The 22,251-nt window shown below is 45.9% G+C and overlaps 1 protein-coding gene across 1 annotated transcript in view; it reads right to left on the bottom strand.

Annotated features, from left to right (window-relative positions):
- The window catches only part of TRIM66 (tripartite motif containing 66), a 53,642-nt gene that overhangs the window by 29,211 nt on the left and 2,180 nt on the right, over positions 1-22,251 (bottom strand). Inside the window, 6 exon segments of the mRNA XM_043915117.1 lie at positions 460-606; positions 1,145-1,259; positions 2,936-3,052; positions 3,376-3,508; positions 4,427-4,574; positions 5,998-6,099. Coding sequence (XP_043771052.1) covers positions 460-606; positions 1,145-1,259; positions 2,936-3,052; positions 3,376-3,508; positions 4,427-4,574; positions 5,998-6,099 — 762 coding nt within the window.

Below are 22,251 nucleotides of genomic sequence, written 5' to 3'. Positions count from 1 at the left end.
TCTCTCTCTCTCTCTCTCTCTCTCTCTCTCTAACCCTGACTTTTCTTCTGACTTCCAGACCCATCTACTAAAACAGATTTGGGACAGCTCCCTTTAGACGCCCTACAGGCCCCTTAGATTTCACATATCCAAATACAAACCCCATCAACTCTTTCAAAAGTCCTGCTGCTTTTCCTGGGCATCACCAACCTCTTAAGGCCAACACTTCAATGGCATCCTTCACTCCTTTCCTCTTAGGCCCCATTTAAACCCAACTTCCTAGGGAATGTCCAGCACACTGCTAGTATTAATGTCTGGATCCATGACCTGAGACAGAACTACAGAATTTCCTAGCTGAGTTGCCTGGAGGAAGGCAGGTCTATTCCAGCACCTGGGTCCTTTGCACTGTGAGGTTTGGTAAAAGATGGTTTTCACTTACTAACCCAAAGTCAGTGATTGAGGAGTTGGAGTTCTTCTTACCAGCTCTTTGCTGAAAAGGAAAGGGATGCTGGTTTTGCTGCAGACAGCCCAGTTAATGAAATTCTGCACATGCTCAAACTGGCGGTTGAGAACCATGATGCTCTGTAACTGCTGCTCCAGCTTCCGCTTCCTCTCATTAGTGATGCCCTGGGTATGGAGAGAGAAGACAGAATCCCTGATCCTGTTCTTGGACTGCAGGCCACATGCTTGAGAAGTCTAGTGGCCTGGGTACATCAGTGTAAACACAAATGGAATCAGATGAATCTGCACCCCTGAGAGGAGGACATGGCTGCTTGAGGGACAGAGGGAGGGAGAGAGAAAGGGTAGGTAGATTTTACAGTGCAAATAGGAATAAGTGATAAATGACTGAGAAAATGAATGTCTACATTTCTTGGGCACAGCTCATTTCATGACTCTTTCAAGGCCGTAAACCTGCAAAGTCCAGGAAGGCAGTTGCCTTACTGCCACAGCATTAATGGGAGTTTGATCTGATTTTCTAAGCCCTTAATGAGCCAACTTCCCAAAATTAGACAAGACATTTTAAGATACAGGGAGTAGCAGAGAGCTATGGAAATTGCACATCTGAATTCTAGCCCAGGCATCTCTGAGCCATGAGACATATTTGATATGTGCCTGGTTTCTGCCCCAGGGAGAGTACAGAACCTAAACATCTGTTCATGTATACCTCCAACTCCTCTATGAGTCCATTGGCCTGTTTGTTCAGTTCATTCATCAGAACCATCTTGGCCATTTTGATCTGGTTTTCCACCTTTCTGTGCTGGTGCTTCACCTCAAAAATCCTGCAAACAACAGGAGGAAACGGAGCATGGTGAGCCCTTCCCTCCAGGCCTACAACAGCCTACAGACAGCAAACGTAAGAGCCTACAATGTGGAGGCTTCCTACTGAAATCAGGGACCAGCAGGCACCGAATGTAAAGAAATAAGAACCTTCCTCCACCATCCATCCTGCCCTTAGAACAACCCAGCCCACTTGATCTAAATGGGCCAATGGCCCAAAGTTCAACTCATTTTTCTCTCAGCAAACTACAGGTCCATCCCCAGGTCAAGTCAATAGCTCACCACTTCACACAGCACTAGAGGTAGGACAGAGAGAGTGAACATAGGTATGACTTCATGTAATTTCTTATTTTATTAAAAGGGAGAATACGCTACTAAACAGCATCATGCAGTGAAAAGAGCCTAGGTAGAGACAGAAAGTAGACTAATGGTTGTCAAGGCCTGGGGATGCTGCAGGGTGAATGGGGAGTGACTGCTAATGTGCATGGGTTTCTTTTCAGGGTGATAAAAATGATATTTTAAAAGTAGACAGTTATAATGGTTGTACAACTCTATGAATATGCTTAAAAAAAACCCACTGAACTGTACATTTTATAAAGGAAATTTTATGGTATAAAAATCATATCTTTTATATATATATAAAAATTATATTTAAACATATAAAATTGCCCTTTTAAAATGTACAATTCAGTAGGGCTTCCCTGGTGGCTCAGTTGGTAAAATATCCACCTGCAATGCAGGAGACCCAGATTCGATCCTTGGATTGGGACGACCCCCTGGAGAAGGGAATGGCAACCCACTCCAGTATTCTTGCCTGGAGAATCCCACGGACAGAGAAGCCTGGAGGACTATAGTCCATGGGGTCACAAAGAGGTGGACACGACTGAGTGACTTTCACATCATAATAATGGTTGTACAACTCTATGAATATGCTAAAAAAATAAACCCACTGAATTGTACATTTTAAAAGGGCAATTTTACGGTATATAAATTATATCTCAGTAAATCCATTGAAAAAAAAACAAAACAAAGAGGTTGTGAAGCCACACAGACCTAGCTTCCAAACCCAACTCAGTCTCTGACTAGCTGTGTGATCTCAGATAAGTCACCTAAACTCTCTGAACCTTACCCTCCTCATCAGTAGAACAGAGATAACCCCTGACTCAAAGAATTGTAAGAACTGATCAAAATGATGCATGCATGATGCCCAATCCAATGCCTGCCATGTGATCCTATCTCAGGAGGATCACATGCTTATTTCTCTTTCTACACAAAATATTGATGACTTCATACCATGTGTTAGATGTATAACGAAAACATTAGGAAAGGAGTGATAAAGGATAGATTGCCACTGACTTGTACTCACATAATAAACAGCCCTCTCTTCTCCAGTATCTACTCTGTGCCCTTGTTCTTAAGCACCTATCTTTGGTCAGTTCATGGTCATGTTCAGAAGGCAGGCACTTTAGCCCAGGTTCACTGTGATCATCCTCACCTAGCTTGGCTCCATTCACCAAGAGATGACCCGAAACCCCCACCCTGGCCCTGAGACCTCTAAGACCAGGACATGTGCCTTCTGGGACATAGGCGTCTGCATGTCCACTCCATCCTGGTACTAGGGCCCAGGGTAAGAGGGAACAGAGCATTTCCACCGTGACCAGGGGCTAGCTGGTGCTACCTGTCCTCAATTTGCTTTGCAGATGTCTGTAGACTGGATTTCTTATGTGCCACCTGTGTAGTCACACTTTCCAGAAGCATCCTCTGGTTTTGTAAAACTTCTTCAAGATGTCTGCACCTAGAGGAGGAGGCAGAGAAAAAAATGAGGAAGACCGAGTCTTACTCTGAGCATGCCAGCTAAGCAAGAATCCCCACAGTGCATTGTCTCCGTCAGGCCCAGGGAGGCTGGAGTTACATCTAGGGAGTCAAAGACTCTTAGCCCTTCAGGGCTTCTCCAGAGAAGCCCCACACACCAGAACAGAAAAAACCTTCAACCCGGCCTGGGGACTGAAGGTTGGCTTAAGCAGGGAGAGCATTTCCACGCACGGGGAACCCAGCACTCTCACAGGTCAGAGAGCCCAGAGCCCTCCCAGGTCCCCTCGGGCAGCCACCCTGCCCCACCTGTGCTCTTTGTGTTCCACCATGAGGCAGCTATGGCATGTAAGCACATCACAGGTCTCGCAAAACAGCTTGAGAACTTCCTGTGTGTGTAGAGGACAGTACAAGGCGAAGTCTCCAGAACCACCATTCACTCCTGCCAGAGAAGATGGAGAAAGTGGGCATGTTTTGCTCAGGAAGACCTCTTAAGTTAAGCTCCACTGAGCACCCTCAGCCTTCTATGGACACAGGGAAGACCCAGAGCTAGAGGGAAGGTGGTGCAAAACTGACCCTCTCTCTGGGCCAGTGAGGTTCCCGGAACACAAGGACGAAGGTGGGCTTACACTGGCCAGATATGCACAGCTGTCCAGAAATAACGCACCATCAAGCCCCAGACATCTCACCATCTGCTGAGCCTGAGGAAGGTGCCTGCTACTTGCTGCACATGGATCTCCTGCAGAATAGTGAGTCCTCCAGAACTTAACCTACACCTCCTCATTGACCAGGATTCTGTTACAGTGGGGCTGAAACCAGCTGCCCAATCCAGACTGAGGCTGAAACCAGCTACCCAGATCAGATCACATGGATCATAAACTTTGGCTCCTGTCTGATGAAGGTAAAACCCTTCCCACAGTTCAAGGGCCTTGAGAAAAGACTTTGAAGAAGATCGTCACTTAAAACAGATGGTGCTGGATGGGTAAATGGACAAACCCTGATCCTGGATGCTAAATTAATCAAGTAACTAAACAGAAGTGGGGTCTGATTGCTCTAAAACAGAGGTGAAAGACAGGGAACTCAAGTAGCTGCCACGGTAATTCAAGACTTTTCCTCCCTGCACCATCTCACTCACAGTCACCTACTCCCCATGTGCCACCTGCCCCAGCCTGGCAACAGGGAGAGCCTGGAGTGAAGGTACACTGCAGCTTTTCTTTAGGAAAGGCTCACCCCTACTCTCACCCCCAGCAGGGAAACAAGGGCAGAGAGCTCTTCTCCAAAGATTTTGTGGTTTGGTACTACTTTGGGGCCAGGGGTAGGAGTGGGGGTATGTGAGCTACTGGAGGAGAGGGAGTGATACCTGGAGATCCCTTCTGGGTCCGGGAAAAGAGTGGGCCCCCAGGGGCTGGGCCATGTCGGTGCTCCTCCGTGCAGGAGCTGCAAAGCCAGCGGTTGCAGTAGGTACAAAGGATGTGAGCTGCCCTCTTCTCCTTGCACTCCGAGCAGTTCTAGGAGTAGAGAGTTCTGGAATTACTGACAGCGTCTTCATCATTTGGACCTGCTTTTATGAGTGGTAAATACGCTAGGGACTGGGGACCCACAGAGCTGTTCCTCCACTATTTTGGAGTGCAGTCCATTCTGGAGAGCGGCCTGGAAGGGACACGCGGGGGCGCATGAAGGAAAGCATGTGACTAAGAGCAGTGGCCTCAAGGCCTATTCACACAAATCCTGTGTTGCAGCTGAGGATATGCAGATAAATAAGGCCAGGTTCTGCTCTCAAGGTACATAGCCTGGACAGTGTGACAAACACTCAGTGGGTTATGCTGTGATGAAAGGATGCACCAAGTGCTAAGGAAGCAAAGCGAGGTTTCCAGGAGTTCCATCTAGGAGAGGCTAGGAAAGAGGCGACATAAAGAGGTGACATTTGAGTTGGATACTGAATGACAAGTAGAACTTCACCAGGCAGACAAGGGAGGAAAATGCAAAGAACAGGCAAACACAAAAATTTCAACATGCTATGGAGAAGAAGAAACTGTAGCTATATGAGTGCACAAAAAGATAATCATAAATAGCCAGGAAAGAGTAAGACGGACCAACTCTCAGAGCTGTGCCTCCACTGCTGGGGCTTGCCAGGACCAAGAATCTCTGGCCTTCTCCTGGTATAAATGTTCATTCATTTGGTCAGAAAATATCATGCAGGGCTGATATGAGAGATGAAAAGATTTCTGAAAAATTAGCCTGTCTGTGCTGAATAATAGAGGCCACCAAACTGATGTGGATTCTGACAGCTTTGTCCTCACCCTGGGATCTGACAAACCTACAGCAAGAAAAAGAAAAGAGGAGAAATGTAGGTTTTACTAACTAAACTATTAATTCCTTGAGGGTAGAGACATTGGTCTCTGTCTCCCTAGTACTCAGAACAGGCCCTGGCATATATGTCAGACATTCAGTAAGAATGTAATACAGGAGCAAGTAAGTAAAATGGCAAATGAATAAAATGTAGTGGCAAGGATACCCCAGTGGAGAAAGAATAAGAAGGGATACTAGTCAGTAAGTGGTGTGAAATTTCAGAAACTCAGGGAAAAGGTATTAGTTGTTAAATACAAGCAAAACTGATGAACCCCTCTAACCCCGGCTGGTGAATGAGCTTCAGCTCGAGTATTGGGAGGGTGGAGGGAATAAAAGCTTAGTAGTCATAATTTTCAGTAAAAGCTATGAGAGAGAAAAAAACACACTAATTTTGCTTCCCCAACTGAAACATTTTGATTCTCTTCTGGACAGAAGGAGGGATGGATGGATGGATGGATGGATGATTAGGTAAACTGGTGGAAGGGTAACAAGTAAGATGAAGCAATGGGTGGACAGACTTATGGACAGGGTCGCACAGATTTCTGAAAAGGATTAGCTGCTTCTTTGCCTGTGCTGACTTACCCTCACCATCTTGGATTGCCCAGAAGAAAAGCACTGCAGCAGAAAATGTTCAGTTACATCCCTGGTGATGTATACTCACTCACACCCAGGACAGGAGATGAGCTCTGGGAGAAGAGGGAAGAGAGAGCATAGTCAGGGCAACATGGCAGGTTATACATAAGACTTAGACACAAGGCTTTCTAATACACAACACCCAGGTATGTACCAACACTATCTGTGCCAAAATGAAGTGTGTTTGATGCCATAGCCTGCACTTACCATCAAGGTACTCTGGACATGACCAACCTATTAGGGGCCTGCCCTACAGACCTCCCCACATCCTCAACTTTGCCTGATCCTACATCTCTTTCCTTCCTGCAAAATAGAGGCCCAACCCTGCTCCAGTTGTGATAATCAGGTGCCTTCCTGCTGCTCCCACCCTGCATTTCACAGCCCTGACAGCCCAGTTCCCACTGCTGGCTAAGTTCAAAGGGGTCAGCTTAGCCCAGGGCACAGCTCCAGCCATTTATATTACTATGTAGGAGAATTTCTTTAGAGATTTCAAAGCTAGAGCTTTTAGAAAGTTCTAGCCAGAGAAAGGCAAGGACTGCCTGCCTGCTCATCTAGGAGATATATAACAACCAAGACTAACTGGTCAGCCCCTGGGGCTCAAAGAGCTTTTGCTGCGCCTTCTCCATGCAGTCCATGCTGGGTACACCCGATATGTGTATTTTCACCCGTGAACATGAACATCTTGTCCTACCTCCCTCTCTCCAGAGAAATGCAGAGGTCTCCAACACATTCGTCAGCATGGTGGGTTCCTGAACTACATTAGCAGTATGACACCGCCACCCTGAAGACTGCAGCACTTCAGGTCCACTCCGTAAGTACTTGGCCCTTAGTACTGAGAGCAAGGAGACGAGCTCCCGAGGGCCAGGAGCCTGTGCCCAGGAATGAGGACAACCTGGAAAGGGGCTGGCTCTGCCAGTGATGGAGCAATAACACCATGGTCTTCTCTGTTTCCTATCACCAAAATGACACAATGGCAGTTGCTCTAGAGCTGCAGGCAGACAAACAAGGCCAAACACCAGGTTTACTACCAATGACCTTGGTTGAGCAAGTCACTTAATCCCACTTAACTCCTCGGTACACCAGTTTCTTCATATGCAAAACAGAAATGGAAAACAAGAGTTGCTGTGAGGACTGCACTAAACAATACTTGAGAGTTCACATCATCCTCCATGAATGCTGACTTTGAATTCAAAAGATTTCTCATATCCCATTCATGCTAAGACAATAACCTTAATTATTAACTCTCCCATGTGATGAAAGTCACATAGACTGAAAGACTGAAAAAGTGGCCATAAATTCTTCCCCTCTGTGTGCCCATGCCCTTGCAATCCTATCCATTAAAAGTCGAGTCTTCAAAAAAAAGTGTAGTCCATTCTCTCTCCTCTGAAGCTAGGCTGCCCTCATGACCTGCTTTGGCCATCAGAATGCAGCAAAAAAATGACTCTGAATAGGTTCTAAGCCTAGACCTCAGATAGCTTTATATGATTCTGCTCTCCCTCTCAGAACTTGAATACTGCCACACGAACAACAATAGGTTAGATAGCTGGGAGATAAGAAACCAGGTGCAGAGAGGCCTAGTTGTCTCAGGTAAGCCACCTGAAGCCAAAACAAGCCAGGGAGCCCCAACTGACCCACCAACTGAACACAGACACGGGTAAGCACAGCAGCAATTAGCCAGGCCCAGCGCAGCCCAGCAGAACCACCCAAAGTATCCCAGCCCAAACTCTCAGCCTGCAGAACCATAAATAAAGCTTGGTTATTGTTTTAACCGCTAAGATTTGGAGTGGCTTTCGATGCAGCAAAAGGTAACTGATACATCCTGGAAAAATCAAATCTACAAAATCATGCCAAACAATCATTTACTACTGCTCTTCTCACCTACCACTCCTCCCAGCCAAGGAAAAAACCCCTCCCCTAGCCTCCGCAGAGCCACGGACTTTAATGACAGAGCTGGATATGCAATCTCCTAGATACTCTTCTGCCAGTCAACAGACATGGAAAAGGATGTTCTCCACAGGGGGCATCATGCAACTGTCCCTCCCTTCCACTTGGCTGGTCAGGGAAGACCCTCCTCATTTCCCCCAGGTCAGAAATGCTGTCCTAATTGTTGAAAATAATTTCCATAAGGCTTCCAACTCCCTGGTAGCAGATGCTCAAAGATTAGTCATAGTAACACAGTCTCATTAGCATGATGAGAAAAAGAGAAATAACTGAATAGATCAGACAAGGCTTCATCACACATCCTGTACCTCCCATGGCCCTAAAGGCCAAAATCCTTAGCGTGTGGCTCAAGCCTCTTTCCACACTGGCTTCAACTCTTCCTAGTCTCATCTCTAGCTTCACCTGCCACACATCCTATGTCTTTGCTATGCCAAATATCTCTGCTATCCCCTAAATACACCAAATCTTTGCATAACTCTTGTGTTTGTGAAAGTGTTTGTTCCCTCTCCCTAAAATACTCTTTCTAGCTACCCCACTCCTTTTCAGATAAACTCCTTCCTATTCATCCTTCCAAACTGGTTCAAATGTTCTAGCTTTGAGAAGCAGGGTTGATTTCCCTTAGGAAGAGTTAATTATTCCCTCTTCAGGGTTCCCACAGTACCCTGAACATCCTTCTAATATAACATATATTCACATTGCATTTTAACTATCTGTTCATATGACTACATACAAAAATAATCCACAATTGATACTAAAAAATATTGCATGATTTTTAGCATATTCAACAATTATGTTTCTTTCCAGTTTGAGTATTCCATGTGTATTCCTTGCACTCGCAGCCAATGAAAGTAGAAAAAAGCCATCTGGAAGTTTTCTGGGTGGTGGAAAAAACCAGCCCAGGAAAATAAAGGAATCAGGTCTGATCCATAGCAGAGGTGTGGGCCTTAGGAAAGGCTGTGAATTGGGAGATGTGGGTTCCAGGTTCAAGATTGTCACTAACTGTGCAACCTAAAATCAGTGAGTGACCCCTTTTCTCTGAATCACACTTTCTACATCCTTAAGTGAGAGAAATGGGAATAGGAGGGAAGTATGGATTACCAGGCTTCCCTGGTAGATCAGACAGTAAAGAACCTGCCTGCAATTCAGGAGACCTCGGTTCGATCCCTGGATCAGGAAGATCCCCTGGAGAAGAGAATGGCAACCCACTCCAGTATTCTTGCCTGGAGAATCTCATAGACAGAGTAGCCTGGTGGGCTACAATCCGAAACTGAGTGTGACTCACTCACACACACACACACACACACACACACACACAGATTTCTCAACCCTCCTCCTCTGCAACTAGGCTTCAGAAATAATTCCCCTGGGCAAGATGGGAAGAGAAAGACCACCCTTGCCAGCAAGTCAGGGACAGGCTTTCGGCTGAGGGAGGCCTGGACCGAAGAGCTCCTCCCATCTGAAGAGGGGCTGCTGCAGCTGACAGCAGAGCTGGAGAACCGCAGCGGCAGCGGTCCCAGGTCCCAGGTCCCAGGTCCCAGGTCCCAGGAGTGGACACGGAGAGCATGGCTTTCTTTGTGTCATAACTTTTGCCCAGAAATTCTTATCTCCCCTCAGGAGGTCTGTAACCTCCCTAACCCCCATCAAGCTGTGTCAACATTGAGCTTTTTGTTTTTTTTTTTTTCTACATAATTTTATTTTATTCTTATATCAGCCATATAAGTTACATGCTGTTAATATTCCCATCTTACACTCTAGGAAACTGAATCTTAGAGAAATTAAGAAACATGCAGCATCACATAACTAGTGATTGGCAAAGTCAGAATACTAATAACCCAGACAATCATTTGATTTACACTATCTTAAACTGCAAACTGATAGTTTTTGTCTAAACATCATATCTGCTTAAAGCATTAACTTTGGACCTTTACATCCTTCACAGCATGCAGGATATTGATTAGCCACACATTTTGTTGTTGTATAGTTGCTAAGTTGTGTCTGACTACTTTGCAACCCCATGGACTGTAGCCCACCAGGCTCCTCTGTCCATGGGATTCTTCAGGCAAGAATACTGGAGTGGGTTGCCATTTCCTTCTCCAAGCTTTTTGTTTTTAAAGAAGATTCCCCATTTTTCAATGTGGACACCAAAGTTGTTTTTTTTTTTTTGACAACTGGAACACATGAACTCTTAGAGCTGTGCATATATATAAAATGACCAAATATCAATTTATAATACTTAACATTTAGTTATTAATACTGTTTATAACATTTAATATTAATTTAGTTATCTATATCACATATTACATAAGATATTGTTTAGATATATTGCTTTCTCCTTTCTACTTGAATTTTTCAAGCGACGACATTGAGCTTTTATTTCATACAGAGGAACATCCGTTCTGGGAAATGGAGGACCAGGGCCCAAAAGCCACACAACCATCCCCAAAGGAGATGGCGCTTCTGCTTCCAGAGTGAAGAACTCACAGGTACCAGAGGTCCTCTGAAAACTGAGGCTGTTCGGTCTCTCTATCACAAGAGTGAGCATTTCTGGGCTCTGGGAGGGTAAGGCAGATTATTCTTTTACCACCACTCCCTATATTAGGCACTTTACAGGTTTATTTAACTGTCAATCCACTACACAGAGGTAGGCATTATCCCCATTTCAGAGTTGGATAGACTGAGGCTCCAAGAAGTTGTCACCTACAGAAGATCACAGAAAGTAGGGGCAGAACTACAACTGGAACCCAAGTCTGTCCACCTCTAAAACTCACCCCTGCCCATGTCGCTATACTCCTAATTCAAGTGTCTGGAGAAGGAAATGGCAATCCAATCCAGTATTCTTGCCTAGAGAATTCCATGGACAGAATTCCATGGACAGAAAGTGACTACACTTTCACTTTTCACTGTCAACTCAAGTGTAAACAAACAAGGTAATTTTAATTTTTTAAATTAACTAAGTAATTTGATTATAAGTAAAATATTCCATAATAATGATCAAACTTTAAAGATGATCTGGACCCCTGGATTTGAATTTGAAATCCAGGAAGAGCTGGGAGACAGCCCCAGCGATGCTTACAGTTTTAAGAAATATTATGATATTTGAGAAAAGGCAAATGAAGCAGAGTTTTTCTGCCTAGAAAACTAAATCTGGGGGCAGTTTCATTCTGTAGATGAGTGGTTCTCAAACTCTGTTACGTATTTGAATCATATGAGGCACTTTTAAACAACCTGATGTCCAGTCCACAGCCCATGTCAATTAGATCAGTTTCAGGGGGTGGGAGCCAAGCAGCAGTATTTTTTAAAATTTCCCAGGTGATTACAATGTACAACCAAGTTTGAGGACCAGTGCCATAGAGTGAGTACCCCTTCCCACTGTGGCTGAGCCTGATAGATCGGCCCCTGTATCTCAGCAGCTGAGAAAGGCAGGCTCACCCAGTCTTAAAGAGGCCCCAACAAGTTAAGAAAGATTCTGAGTGCAGTTGTTATGTATTTCCCCTCTGGCAGAGAAGAGAAAAGGGCAGATGCCCAACAGACAGAAGGATGTCTGATCCCAGGTCCCCGGGGTGGGGGGGTGGTGGTGGTGGTAGGGAATTGGAGGACAGAATTTGCCTCCCCTAACTCCCAGCTTCACAGAAAGACCCACGAGCAGACTTAGGGTGCAGCCTGAGATCTGGCACTACAACCACTGCTGCTGCCTAGAGAGCGCGATAAGCCCAGAACTTAGCGAGGCAGGAAGGAAGAGGACCAAGAGTGGGTAGTCTACCCTCAGATATGAAGGGTGGTGCCAAGGCAACCTGGGCATGGGGCTGGGGTGGGAGAGAATTCCCAAAGAGGTCTCAAAAAACTAGCACTGGGTCAGCCGGCCCAACAGGTAGGGACACGTGCACATGAGCCTGAGCTCAGTGCTAAGCAACCCTCTGAGGGTTAAAAAAGCCCTTCATTCTAAAGCTCTTGGCCAGGGCTCCCTGAAACTTTGCAGCTGGGGCCCACGCTCAGACTCCAACAGAGTAGCGGCATCGTCTGGAGAAGACTGATCTCTATTGCCAGCCCTCACTTGTAGACCCAAAGCTTCACAAACCTAGCTTCCAGACCTAGCTTTTCCCACTGTTCACCTAATCAATTCCCTCACCATAAAGACGGTGACACAGAGGCCCAGAGAGAGGGAGGGATATAGCTAAACAAAAACACAGGTCCCTGTAAACCATAGACGGCACCCTGAACCACTGAGCAGTCCCTGATTACCTCTGCAGCCACAAGTAACACATTCTACCTCTCTATGCCTCTACCAGACGTTATACAAGGAGGAAAAAACTCTCCAGTTATATCCTCTGGCAGGCTGGCCCTCCTCACTAACCATTCCTGCCCTCCCACCCAAGGCAGCCCCAGGGTACTGGGCATCAGCTAAGGTCCCCACCACATGAGCCCCCCAAAGCCTTCCTCTAGCCCAAAGCTCAGAGCAGCAGCACCACCTTTAAGAACATGTTGCACCCACTCCCCAGATGCCCCCTCCCTGCTAGAAAGACAGATTTCGATCCTAAGGTGATTCTGCTCCTGCCCCTGGCTGCCAGCAGGCTTACCTGTGGCGCCTGCTGCCCTGTGACTAGAGCAACACCTGGGGGAGAAGTCAGAAGAGCGACAGGTGAGCCCACCACAGGTCCCAGAGGACGGTGCTTACCAAGTGCCCAGGAACACCCACCCTGCACGCTGCAGCCAGCTGGGCTACAGGGCCTAAGCCTCGGGGAGCTGGGTACTGGGTGGGGAAAGGGGAGCAGCCTGAGTCTTCTCCTCCTTTCCCTGATGCATCCTCAGCCAGGGCTGCGTTTCTCCAGCTCACCTGAGACGCTTCTGCAAGAAAGGGCTTGGTTGACTCCTCCTGTTCCTGTTTATCTCGAAGGCTCTGCAGTATTTTTCCCAAACTGAACAGCGAGAGGGAGACCTCAGAGAGGCGACTCTCTTCCTAGCTGCATCTCCTTCCTAATCCTCTGGGTGCCTTGGAACAGAAGCTCAGAAGGAAGAAAACGAGATTTTCAACTTTCAGGAACTAGCTCTGTCGCCCTCTGCATAGCTCAGGAGGCCATCACTCCCAGCCTTTTAGGACTCGATCCAAAAATCCTTCAGCCCTCCATGTTCCCCAAAATGACAGTGCTCATGTGTGGCTGGAACCTGCCCCGATCCGGCAGCTCATTTAAATAGAGCTCATCACAACAGTGTTGGTGGAGAAGTGAGTAGCTGCAGGGCCCTGGGGACCCCCTGTTTATACGTAGGAAGAATGATGCAATCTGGGTATCAAAATAGCAATCCAGAATGGAATAACAGGCTCACGCAGCAGCGGTGCCGGCACAGCCAGAGCTCAAGTTGACACACTCTGTCAGCCCCACACTACTGCAGCACGCAGATGCCAGGCACACACTCTCACCGCGGCGTTCTAAAAATCAGCAGGAGCCCGAGATAGCCCTCCATGCCCCCGGCACAGAAGGAGGGTGGGGGTGAGGGGGCTTCGACAGACATTAAAATCTGTCTCCTACACACTCACCTGCTCCTGCCACTTCACCTGAAGTCCTTATCCTGTGACGTCACAGTCAGTTGCCATAGTGACCAAATGTCCGTCACAGCGGAGGATTAGGACTTCAGATGGAGAAGACACACATTTGCAGCGCAGAAAGGTCCTGAGAGGCGTCCCTGGCAGCCAACCCTCCCCCTCCCCCCAGGGAGATACAGTCACACAAGCTGGGAGAGAAACAGCAAGGAAAAACAGGGTCAAGTTAGAGGGAAGATATGAGGATGGGTCAAGACTACAAGTCCGGGATAATTGCAAAAGCCCAGAGTACAGGACAATTTTCAAGAGCACAGAGGGAAAGTGACAGGAATGAGCTTGGAAAGACTAGCAGGAGAGTATGCTCCTGAAGAGCCGTGCCTGCTGAGCCAAGGAGCCTTTATCCTAAAAGCAGAGGTCACCCAAAAAGGTCCTGAAGACTGACAGATTGGGCTTTATGACTGCCTTGATGGACTAAGGCTTCCCTGGTGTCTCTGCCTGCAATGTGGGAGACCCAGGTTCAATTCCTGGGTGGGGAAGATCCCCTGGAGAAAGTAATGGCTACCCACTCCAGTATTCTTGCCTGGAGAATCCCCTGGACAGAGGAGCCTGGTGGGCGAGAGTCCATGGGGTTGCAAAGAGTCAGACACGACTAAGTAACTAATACTGATGGACTGGAGATGGGAGAGGGGAGTGGGGAGTAGGGAAGAGGTTTAATGGGAGCCTAAATGAGGACAGAAACAGAAAGAAAGAGACAGAAGAGTTGTTTTGAAGAGAACCAATAGAACAAGACCAAAGTGGGATGTGGAGCAGAGTGGTGGTGTGTGTGACGGAAAACATGGATGGGCTGCCATGAACAGAGAAAGGTAGCAGGAGGAGGAAGCAGTACCTATATTTTACTTTCTCTGGCATCCATAGCCTTTTAAAAAGATCAGGCCTCGTTCTGCCTCGCTGGACCAATGATTTACAAATCTGGAGGATTTATTAGAAATCCCCTATCTACCAAACCCAAATCTCCTGGGTGTGGGAATTTATATTTTTAGCAAGTTTCCAAAATAATTCTTAGGCATCCAGATCAGATATAGATAGATAGATCTCCCAGGCGGCACTAGTGGTAAAGGACCTGTCTGCCAATGCAGAAGACATAAGGGACAATGAGGGTTCGATCCCTGGGTCGGGAAGATCCCTTGGAGGAGGGCATGGCAACCAACTCTAGTATTCTTACCTGGAGAATCTCACGGACAGAGGAGCCTGGTGGTCTATAGTCCAAAGGGCCACAAAGAGTCCAACATGACTAAAGCGACTTAGCACACACATCCAGACCAGCACTGGTTCAAGAGACCAGTAATCTTGAACCTGTTGCCTGAACAACTACAGTAGCCTCCTAGCAAGTCTTTCTATATCCAGTCTTGTCTCCTCTAATCATTCTTCTCAGTAAGTCTGAATGATTTTTCAAAAATACAGATTTGATTATATTCCACTGACCCCAAACCTTCAATGTCTCCGTACTGTCTACTGAATAGCCTAAATTGGTTAAGATCCTTTTGTTTGGAAAGGAAATTTGGCCCTAAATTTCCCTTCCAAACAGAGTTTCTACTTCTCTCCTTCAAGTAATTCTATATATGTGCCAAACTCCCTTCTGTTCCTCCTGCTCTCCCCTGCCTGCACCTCATCCTAACACTATCCCTTGCCTGTGATTCCCTTCCGTATCTTTTGGCCCTGTCTGGCTCCTATGCAGATATTTCTATTTGATTCCACCCACAGGCTCAAATTCACCCAATTTCCCCAAGCAGAGCCTAAAACAAGGGTCAGAAAACGAATTCTTCTGTTTTTGTAAATAAACTTTTATTAGAACACAGTCATGCCCATTTATTTTGATATTATCTATGACTGCTTTTGTGTTGCAATGGCAGAGCTGAGTAGTTATAACAGAGCCTCTATGATGTGCAAAGCCCAATATTACTTCCTATCTATACAGAAAATGTTTGTTGATCCCTGACCTAAAGCAACGGCTACCATGTTTTAGTCTCACCCTTCGGGGTTCAATTCCAATAATGGGGAACCTACTCATTCCAAAGCCAACTGCCATCCCTGTGTGCTCTAGTTCTGCTGGGTCACATTTCAGCTAGATCTTCAGTTTGGGGGCTTCTGTATTGGCTCAGATGGTAAAGAATCTGCCTGCAATGCAGGACACCGGGGTTCAATCCCTGGGTCGGGAAGATCCCCTGGAGAAGGGAATGGCTACCCACTCCAGTATTCTTGCCTGGAGAATTCCATGGACAGAGGAGCCTGGTAGGCTACAGACTTCTGGGACCACAGAGAGTTGGAGATGACTAAACTAGCACTTTCACTTTGGGATAGGCTATAACTCAACAAGGAAGCAGAAGGGGGGACACGATAAACAGAGGATAACAGATGACAGAGTGTGAGGCCCTATGGGGAATGAGTGTAAAGCCCATGCAGAGGAATGACAGATGAGGTTTTTTGAATAAAATTAGTGTGGGGTCAGATAGAGAAGAGTCTTTAAGGCCATAGCTAAGCTTCTGTTCTGAACTACAAGCAATTAAGAGCCCTTTAGGTACTAGAAACGCAGGCCCAGGATAGGAGAGAGTGGTCAGAGTTGAAGCCAGAGGATTTGGGAGCATAACCCACAGAGGCACTACATGAACTAAGGTCAAGCAGGGGGATCCAGGGACTGTGAGTCAAAGCTAGGTAGCAGATCTGAGCCAAGAGTCAGAACCTGGGCATAAGAGCCAGGTGACAGATACAGGCTGGAGATGGATGAGCACATACTCCTAGGAACTGCCTGACTGTGAAATAAGCTTTTTGTGTCAAGAAAATACCCGTTGCAGAATGCAGAAAGTATGGGTAGGATGAAACTGAGCTCATCTCACAGAGTGGCACCTCTATCTCTTTCCACTCCCTATCTCAAGAGTCAATCCAGGAACTGATGCACTAACACACTCTATGCAAGGCCACTGTCCCAATTTCCAACTGGGCCTGGACTGAGGAATGATGGGGGAACCAAGGGCAGAATCCTACTCTAGGTCTGTGGTTCCTACTGTCCCTCAAGCCCAGACAAGCCCTAGGTTGACAGGCAAGGGAGCTACCTGAATTTTTTTTCTTTCCTCTGTAAGTGACCAATTATGTGACATTCAGCAGAATTCTAGAACTTTCTGGAATTCTGATGTCCCATGTACTCAATGAGAGGTTAGAAATACACGCTTATAGGTCATTCCTGCTCTCCAGCCATCACAGCAGTCAACGACTGGTCTCTCTTAAATGAGAGAGAGTTCCAGCAGACAAGAGGACCCTCCAAGACCCTGTCCATGAACCACATCTACCTTGAACTCCCTCTCTACCCAAGTACATCCCCAAAACACAGCCTGCCTCCTTCCTGTCACCAGGGGAATTGCTCTCCCAGTAACGGTACTGTTCCTAGGTACCAGTGCTACTCCCAGGGCCCTAGAGAGCCAATTAATGTGAGAAAAGATGTTCGTGAACTAAAAAAACCATCCTGCTGATAGGGCTCCAGCACTCCAGGTTCTGCACCTGCTGCACACCCAGCCTGCCTTCCACCTGGGAAACTTGGGTCACTGCCCACAACAGACCCCACAATGGTTGCATGCACTGTTCATCACCTGGAGTGAGCAAACAGAGTCATCTCACCTGCCAAGCTTCTGTTGCTGAGACCTCACCCCTCCCCCGACTCCCACCTCCCACTCTCACCCCAGGCCATTAGAGCCCCTCCAGATGAGCAGCTCATTAAGATAAGTACCATTTCCCTCTCTGACTCTGAGGTTGTAGCATCTTGCATCAGGTCCCTCTCTTTGCATCTTCCCAAAGCCCCAAGGCCTGCCCATGGAGGGACAGAGATTGCTCCCCTTTCAGCATTTGCAGTTTTCAAGGGATATGCTGTTACCTGTCACTAGCTTCAGGGAGCAGGAGGCTGTGGTGGTTATTTGGTGTTCCTAGAGCTCTTCAACTCCAGTCCCAGGGAATACCCAGGATCACCCAGTCAATTAGTGTCTAAGACCAAGCTACAGGGCCCATGACTTCCAGACCAGGGTCTCTGTCCATACCTGAACTGCATGCATCATCCACATTGATACTGGGAAAAGTAACATACCAAACAAGGAGAGACTGGAATCTAGACCTCAGAATCAAAGTCTCACATCTAGACTTTGTCTTTTATTAGATTTGAAGAAAAAGGTTAATGTTCCTTTTACTTACATTGGGAAGGAAATATCCAGTTAATGGCCTTTCTCTCCTAAAATAACAAATATAATCATAAGGGTGTGTGTGTGTGTGTGTGTGTGTGTGCGCGCGGGATGCTAGTCACTCAGGTGTATCTGACTCTTTGTGACCCCATGGACTGTAGCCCGCCAGCCTCCTCTGTCCATAGGGATTCTCCAGCCAAGAATCCTAGAGTGGGTTGCCATGGCCTTCTCCAGGGGATCTTCCTGACTTAGGGATTGAACCCGGGTCTCCTGCATTTTATTGCAGGTGTATCCTTTACCATCTGAGCCACCAGGGAGTCCCAGAACCAGAGGAACCCTGAAAATTTTGAAGACAGACCCAGCATATAGTAAACAGTTTCAGGCATGCCAACTTCCTTCAGAGCTTGCTACATTTATTTAAAGTATCACCTGGGGACTCAATGGCCAATTTTCCAGGTAGAATTTGATCTGGGACCATTTTCAAACAGGTTTAAAAGCAAACAGTCCCAAGGAGATCGTCTCATTGGCTGAGTAGACCCGTTTCCAATATCCAGCCTTTCTGGAACCCGCCACTCCAGCCATCTCACAGCACAGCTGAGACAGTGTGTGCTCAGCATACTACTTACTGCCTTTACTTCGGTCTCCATCACTAGCTTTCAAAGACCAGGTCCAGCTGGTTTCCTCAGGGCCTAAGACCTGATGCAGATCCACTTCCTAGTGTGATGGAGTTGCTGGGGGGAATTTCAACTAGGCTGTGACTGCATTAATGGAAGATCTGCACCCAGTGTCTCAGGTTGCAGGGTCAGTTCTTGCCTCAGATTCTCCCTTGAGTCTCTCCATTAGTGCAGTGATTCCAGTGGGTGAGGAATCTCCCCCGAGCAAAGCACCACAGTGCAGATCACAAGCTCCAAAGGTGGGTGAACCTGAGTTTGACTTGACCTGACCTGACAGTAGTTGTTAGACCCTCCATAATCACAATTCCCAGGTTTTTCATCTGTAAAATGGGGATAATACCTGTTAGAAGGTTGCTGTGAAGTTTAGAAAAGATAATACAGGCATAAACATTCCATATAGCCTCTGCCAACCAGAAGATGCTTGATAAATGTGTTTTGCACCTCACAACTTGAGGAATAGAAAGGGGCAGTGTCATAACTGGAAAAAGTTTTCCTTTCAGACAGGAGCCATGGGATATTTCTGTGGACCCATTGCTTATCATTTGTTCAATAAGTATTCACTTAAGCCCTCAGCCGGTGTCAGGTTCTGTGTAGGATGTGGCATTGCAGAGATGCAAGGCACAGTCCAGCTGAATGAGAAGATGCCCACTTCATGCCCTCCCCCTGTGTTGAGCCCCATTGCAAACATGCAGGCCTGGGGAGGCTCCACTGAGGGATTAGAGTTGAAAATCAGCTGGAAAGACCCTAAGCTCAGGGACAGTCCTGCTTCCATTCAACACGGCAACTGCTTGGCTGTGCCCAACAACCAGGAGGAATAGATTTATGGAAATGGACTCATCCCCATGCCATGTGGCCCCATGTGGCTGGAGGCATTGAAGCTAAGGGCCTATTTAATTCTTCAGCCTCTATCCATCTCCCCTGCCAACCCTTTACCTATTCCCATTATGTGACATTTGAAAATCGCAGATTGGCAGAAGTAGGATAAGCCTTTTAGCAAGTCTGTAACCCTACTCTGCTGGATAAAGTGGAGGTGCTAAAAGCTCTCTCCAAAGAATGAGACTCCCAAAGCCTGGCTTCTCAAATTAAGGATCAGAAATCTAAGTTCAGGTATTGGGTATCTCACTGGACTTGCCAGAGCTAGGTGACATCTCTGCTTTTCATCAGTCAGCTCATTTGGGCGCCATTCTTTTAGTCCTTCAGAAAACATTTACTGAGCAACTGATATCCACCAGTCCTTGTGCACTGAGAACCTCCCAGAGGTATTGCTCCTTTGCCTAAACTAAAGAGTCTTTCCTTCACATTCCTACAACACCATATTATTATCTGCTCTTCAATAGAATATGAGTTCCTTGAAGTCAAGGGCCTGCTCTTTTCATCTCAGCGCCCTAAATACCACAGGGCCTGGTACATAAAATTCAGTAACTGCCTGTGAAGGAGACAGACATATGAACCAACAAATAGCACACAACAGAGAATCCTAAAACCTCCAAGTAGCAGAGGAAGCTTATTCCACTCTGACCCACAAATGCAAATGTGGAAGGTAACAACAGCCTGGCCAGACCATAGGACATACTAAATAATGTAAGATGCCGCATATTCAAGAAACTGCCTGATTCCAAATTAAGCATATTCACATCTAACAGATTTTTCCACTTCAGTTTCACAAGTTCTAAATAATGGCATTTTTTCACATTTCTTGGTCTCTTACTATATCCGAGGCATATAGCACAGAATGTTTTCTGTGTATGTTCTCACTTACTTTTCATAACAACCCTATAAATTAATTACAACTATTATCATCTCCGTTTTACAGGCAGGAAAACTTACCAAACTATGCAACTATTAAGAGGTATGTAGATTAGGACTTGGGTCTTCCCAGGTGACTCAATGATAAAGAATCCACCTGCCAATGTAGGAGACACAAGAGATGTGGGTTCGAAGATCCTCTGGAGAAAGAAATGACAACCCACTCCAGTATTCTTGCCTGGAAAATTCCATGGACAGAGAAGCCTGTCAAGTTGCAACCTATGGGGTCGCAAAAAGTGGGACACGACTGAGCAACTGAACACACACGCATATTAGGACTCACACTCAGATGCCCAGATACATTGACACCAAAGCTTATATTTTCATTCTTCTTTGCACTTAGAATAACTTGGCAACAAACACCATGATTCTATTAATTGTCATTAGTATGAATTTAGTTTTCTGACTTTTGTTATTGCTGTTCAGTTGCTTGGTCATGTCCAACTCTTTGAAACCCCATGGACTGCACACCAGGCTTCCCTGTCCTTCATCTCCTGAAGGTTGCTCAAACTCATGTCCATTGAGTTGGTGATGTCATCTATCTATCTCATCCTCTGTCATCCCCTTCTCCTCCTGTCTTCAATCTTTCCCGGCATCAGGGTTTTTTCTAATGAGTCGGCTCTTCTCATCAGGTGGCCAAAGTAGTAGAGCTTCAGTTTCAGCATCAGTCCTTCCAATGAATATTCAGGGTTGATTTCCTTTAGGATTGACTGGTTTGATCTCCTTGCTGTCCAAAGGACTCAAGAGTCTTCTTCAACACCACAATTCAAAAGCATCAGTTCTCCGACACTCAGCCTTCTTTACGGTCCAGCTCTCACATCCATACATGACTACTAGAAAAACCATAGCTTTGACTATACGGACCTTTGTCAGCAAAGTAATGTCTCTGCTTTTTAATAAGTTATCTAGGTTTATCATAGCTTTTCTTCCAAGGAGCAAGCATCTTTTAATTTCATGGCTGCACTCACCATCTGCAGTGATTTTGGAGCCCAAGAAAATGAAGTCTATCACTTGTTTCCATTGTTTCCCCATCTATTTGCCATGAACTGATGGGGCCGGATGCCATGATCTTAGCTTTTGAATGTTTCTGATTTTAGAGTCAAACAAAGCCTTGAGATATGCATAATTAGTTCATGGTAGAAATCTTAAGCGAGACCAAAGACCTAAACATGAGAGTTAAAACTATAAAACTCTTAGAAGAAAACATAGGAGGGAAGTTTTATGACAATGGATTTGACAATAATTTCCTGGGTATGACACCAAAAGCACAGACAACAAAAGATAGGTACATGGGATTTTAAAATTTAAAACTTTCACTATGTTGATAGCACACTATCAACAAAACAAAAAGGCAACCCATGGAAAGGGAGAAAATATTTGCAAGTCACTTATCTGATAAGGATCTAGTGTCCAGAATATATAAAGTTGTTATACAACTCAACAAAATCCTGATTTAAAAAATGGGCAAAACTTGAAACTAACAACATTGTAAATCAACTATGCTCCAATAAAATAACTAAATTTTTTAAAAAACACAAAACTGAAACTCTGTATCATTAAACAATTCTCCATCCCCTCCTCCCTCCACCCTTGGCACTCCCCATTCTACTTTCTATCTCTGTAAATTTAGCTACTTTACACAGCTCATGTAAACAGAATCATAGAATATTTCTCTTTTTGTGACTGGCTTATTTAATATAATGTTCTTGAAGGTCATTCATGTTGTAGCATTTGTCAGAATTTCCTTCCTTATTAAGGCTGAATAATATTTCATTCCATGTAGATACCACATTTGTTTATCCATTCATCTGTCCAGGGACACTTAGGTTCCTTCCATGTTTTGGTTGTTGCAAAGAATGCTATGAACATGGGCATAAAAATATCTCTTCTAGTCCCTGCTTTTAACTCCAGAAGTGGAATTGCCGGTAATTTATTTTAAAATTTTTTGAGGAACCACAATACTGTTTTCCATGGAATCTGCACCATTTTATATTCCCACCAACAGTGCACAGGATTGCAATTTCTCCACATC

The sequence above is a fragment of the Cervus elaphus genome, chromosome 1 (assembly GCF_910594005.1).
Source record: "Cervus elaphus chromosome 1, mCerEla1.1, whole genome shotgun sequence".
Taxonomy (NCBI): Eukaryota; Metazoa; Chordata; class Mammalia; order Artiodactyla; family Cervidae; genus Cervus; species Cervus elaphus.
Note: the sequence above shows the minus strand (reverse complement) of the source record. Positions and strands in the feature narration are given on the sequence as shown.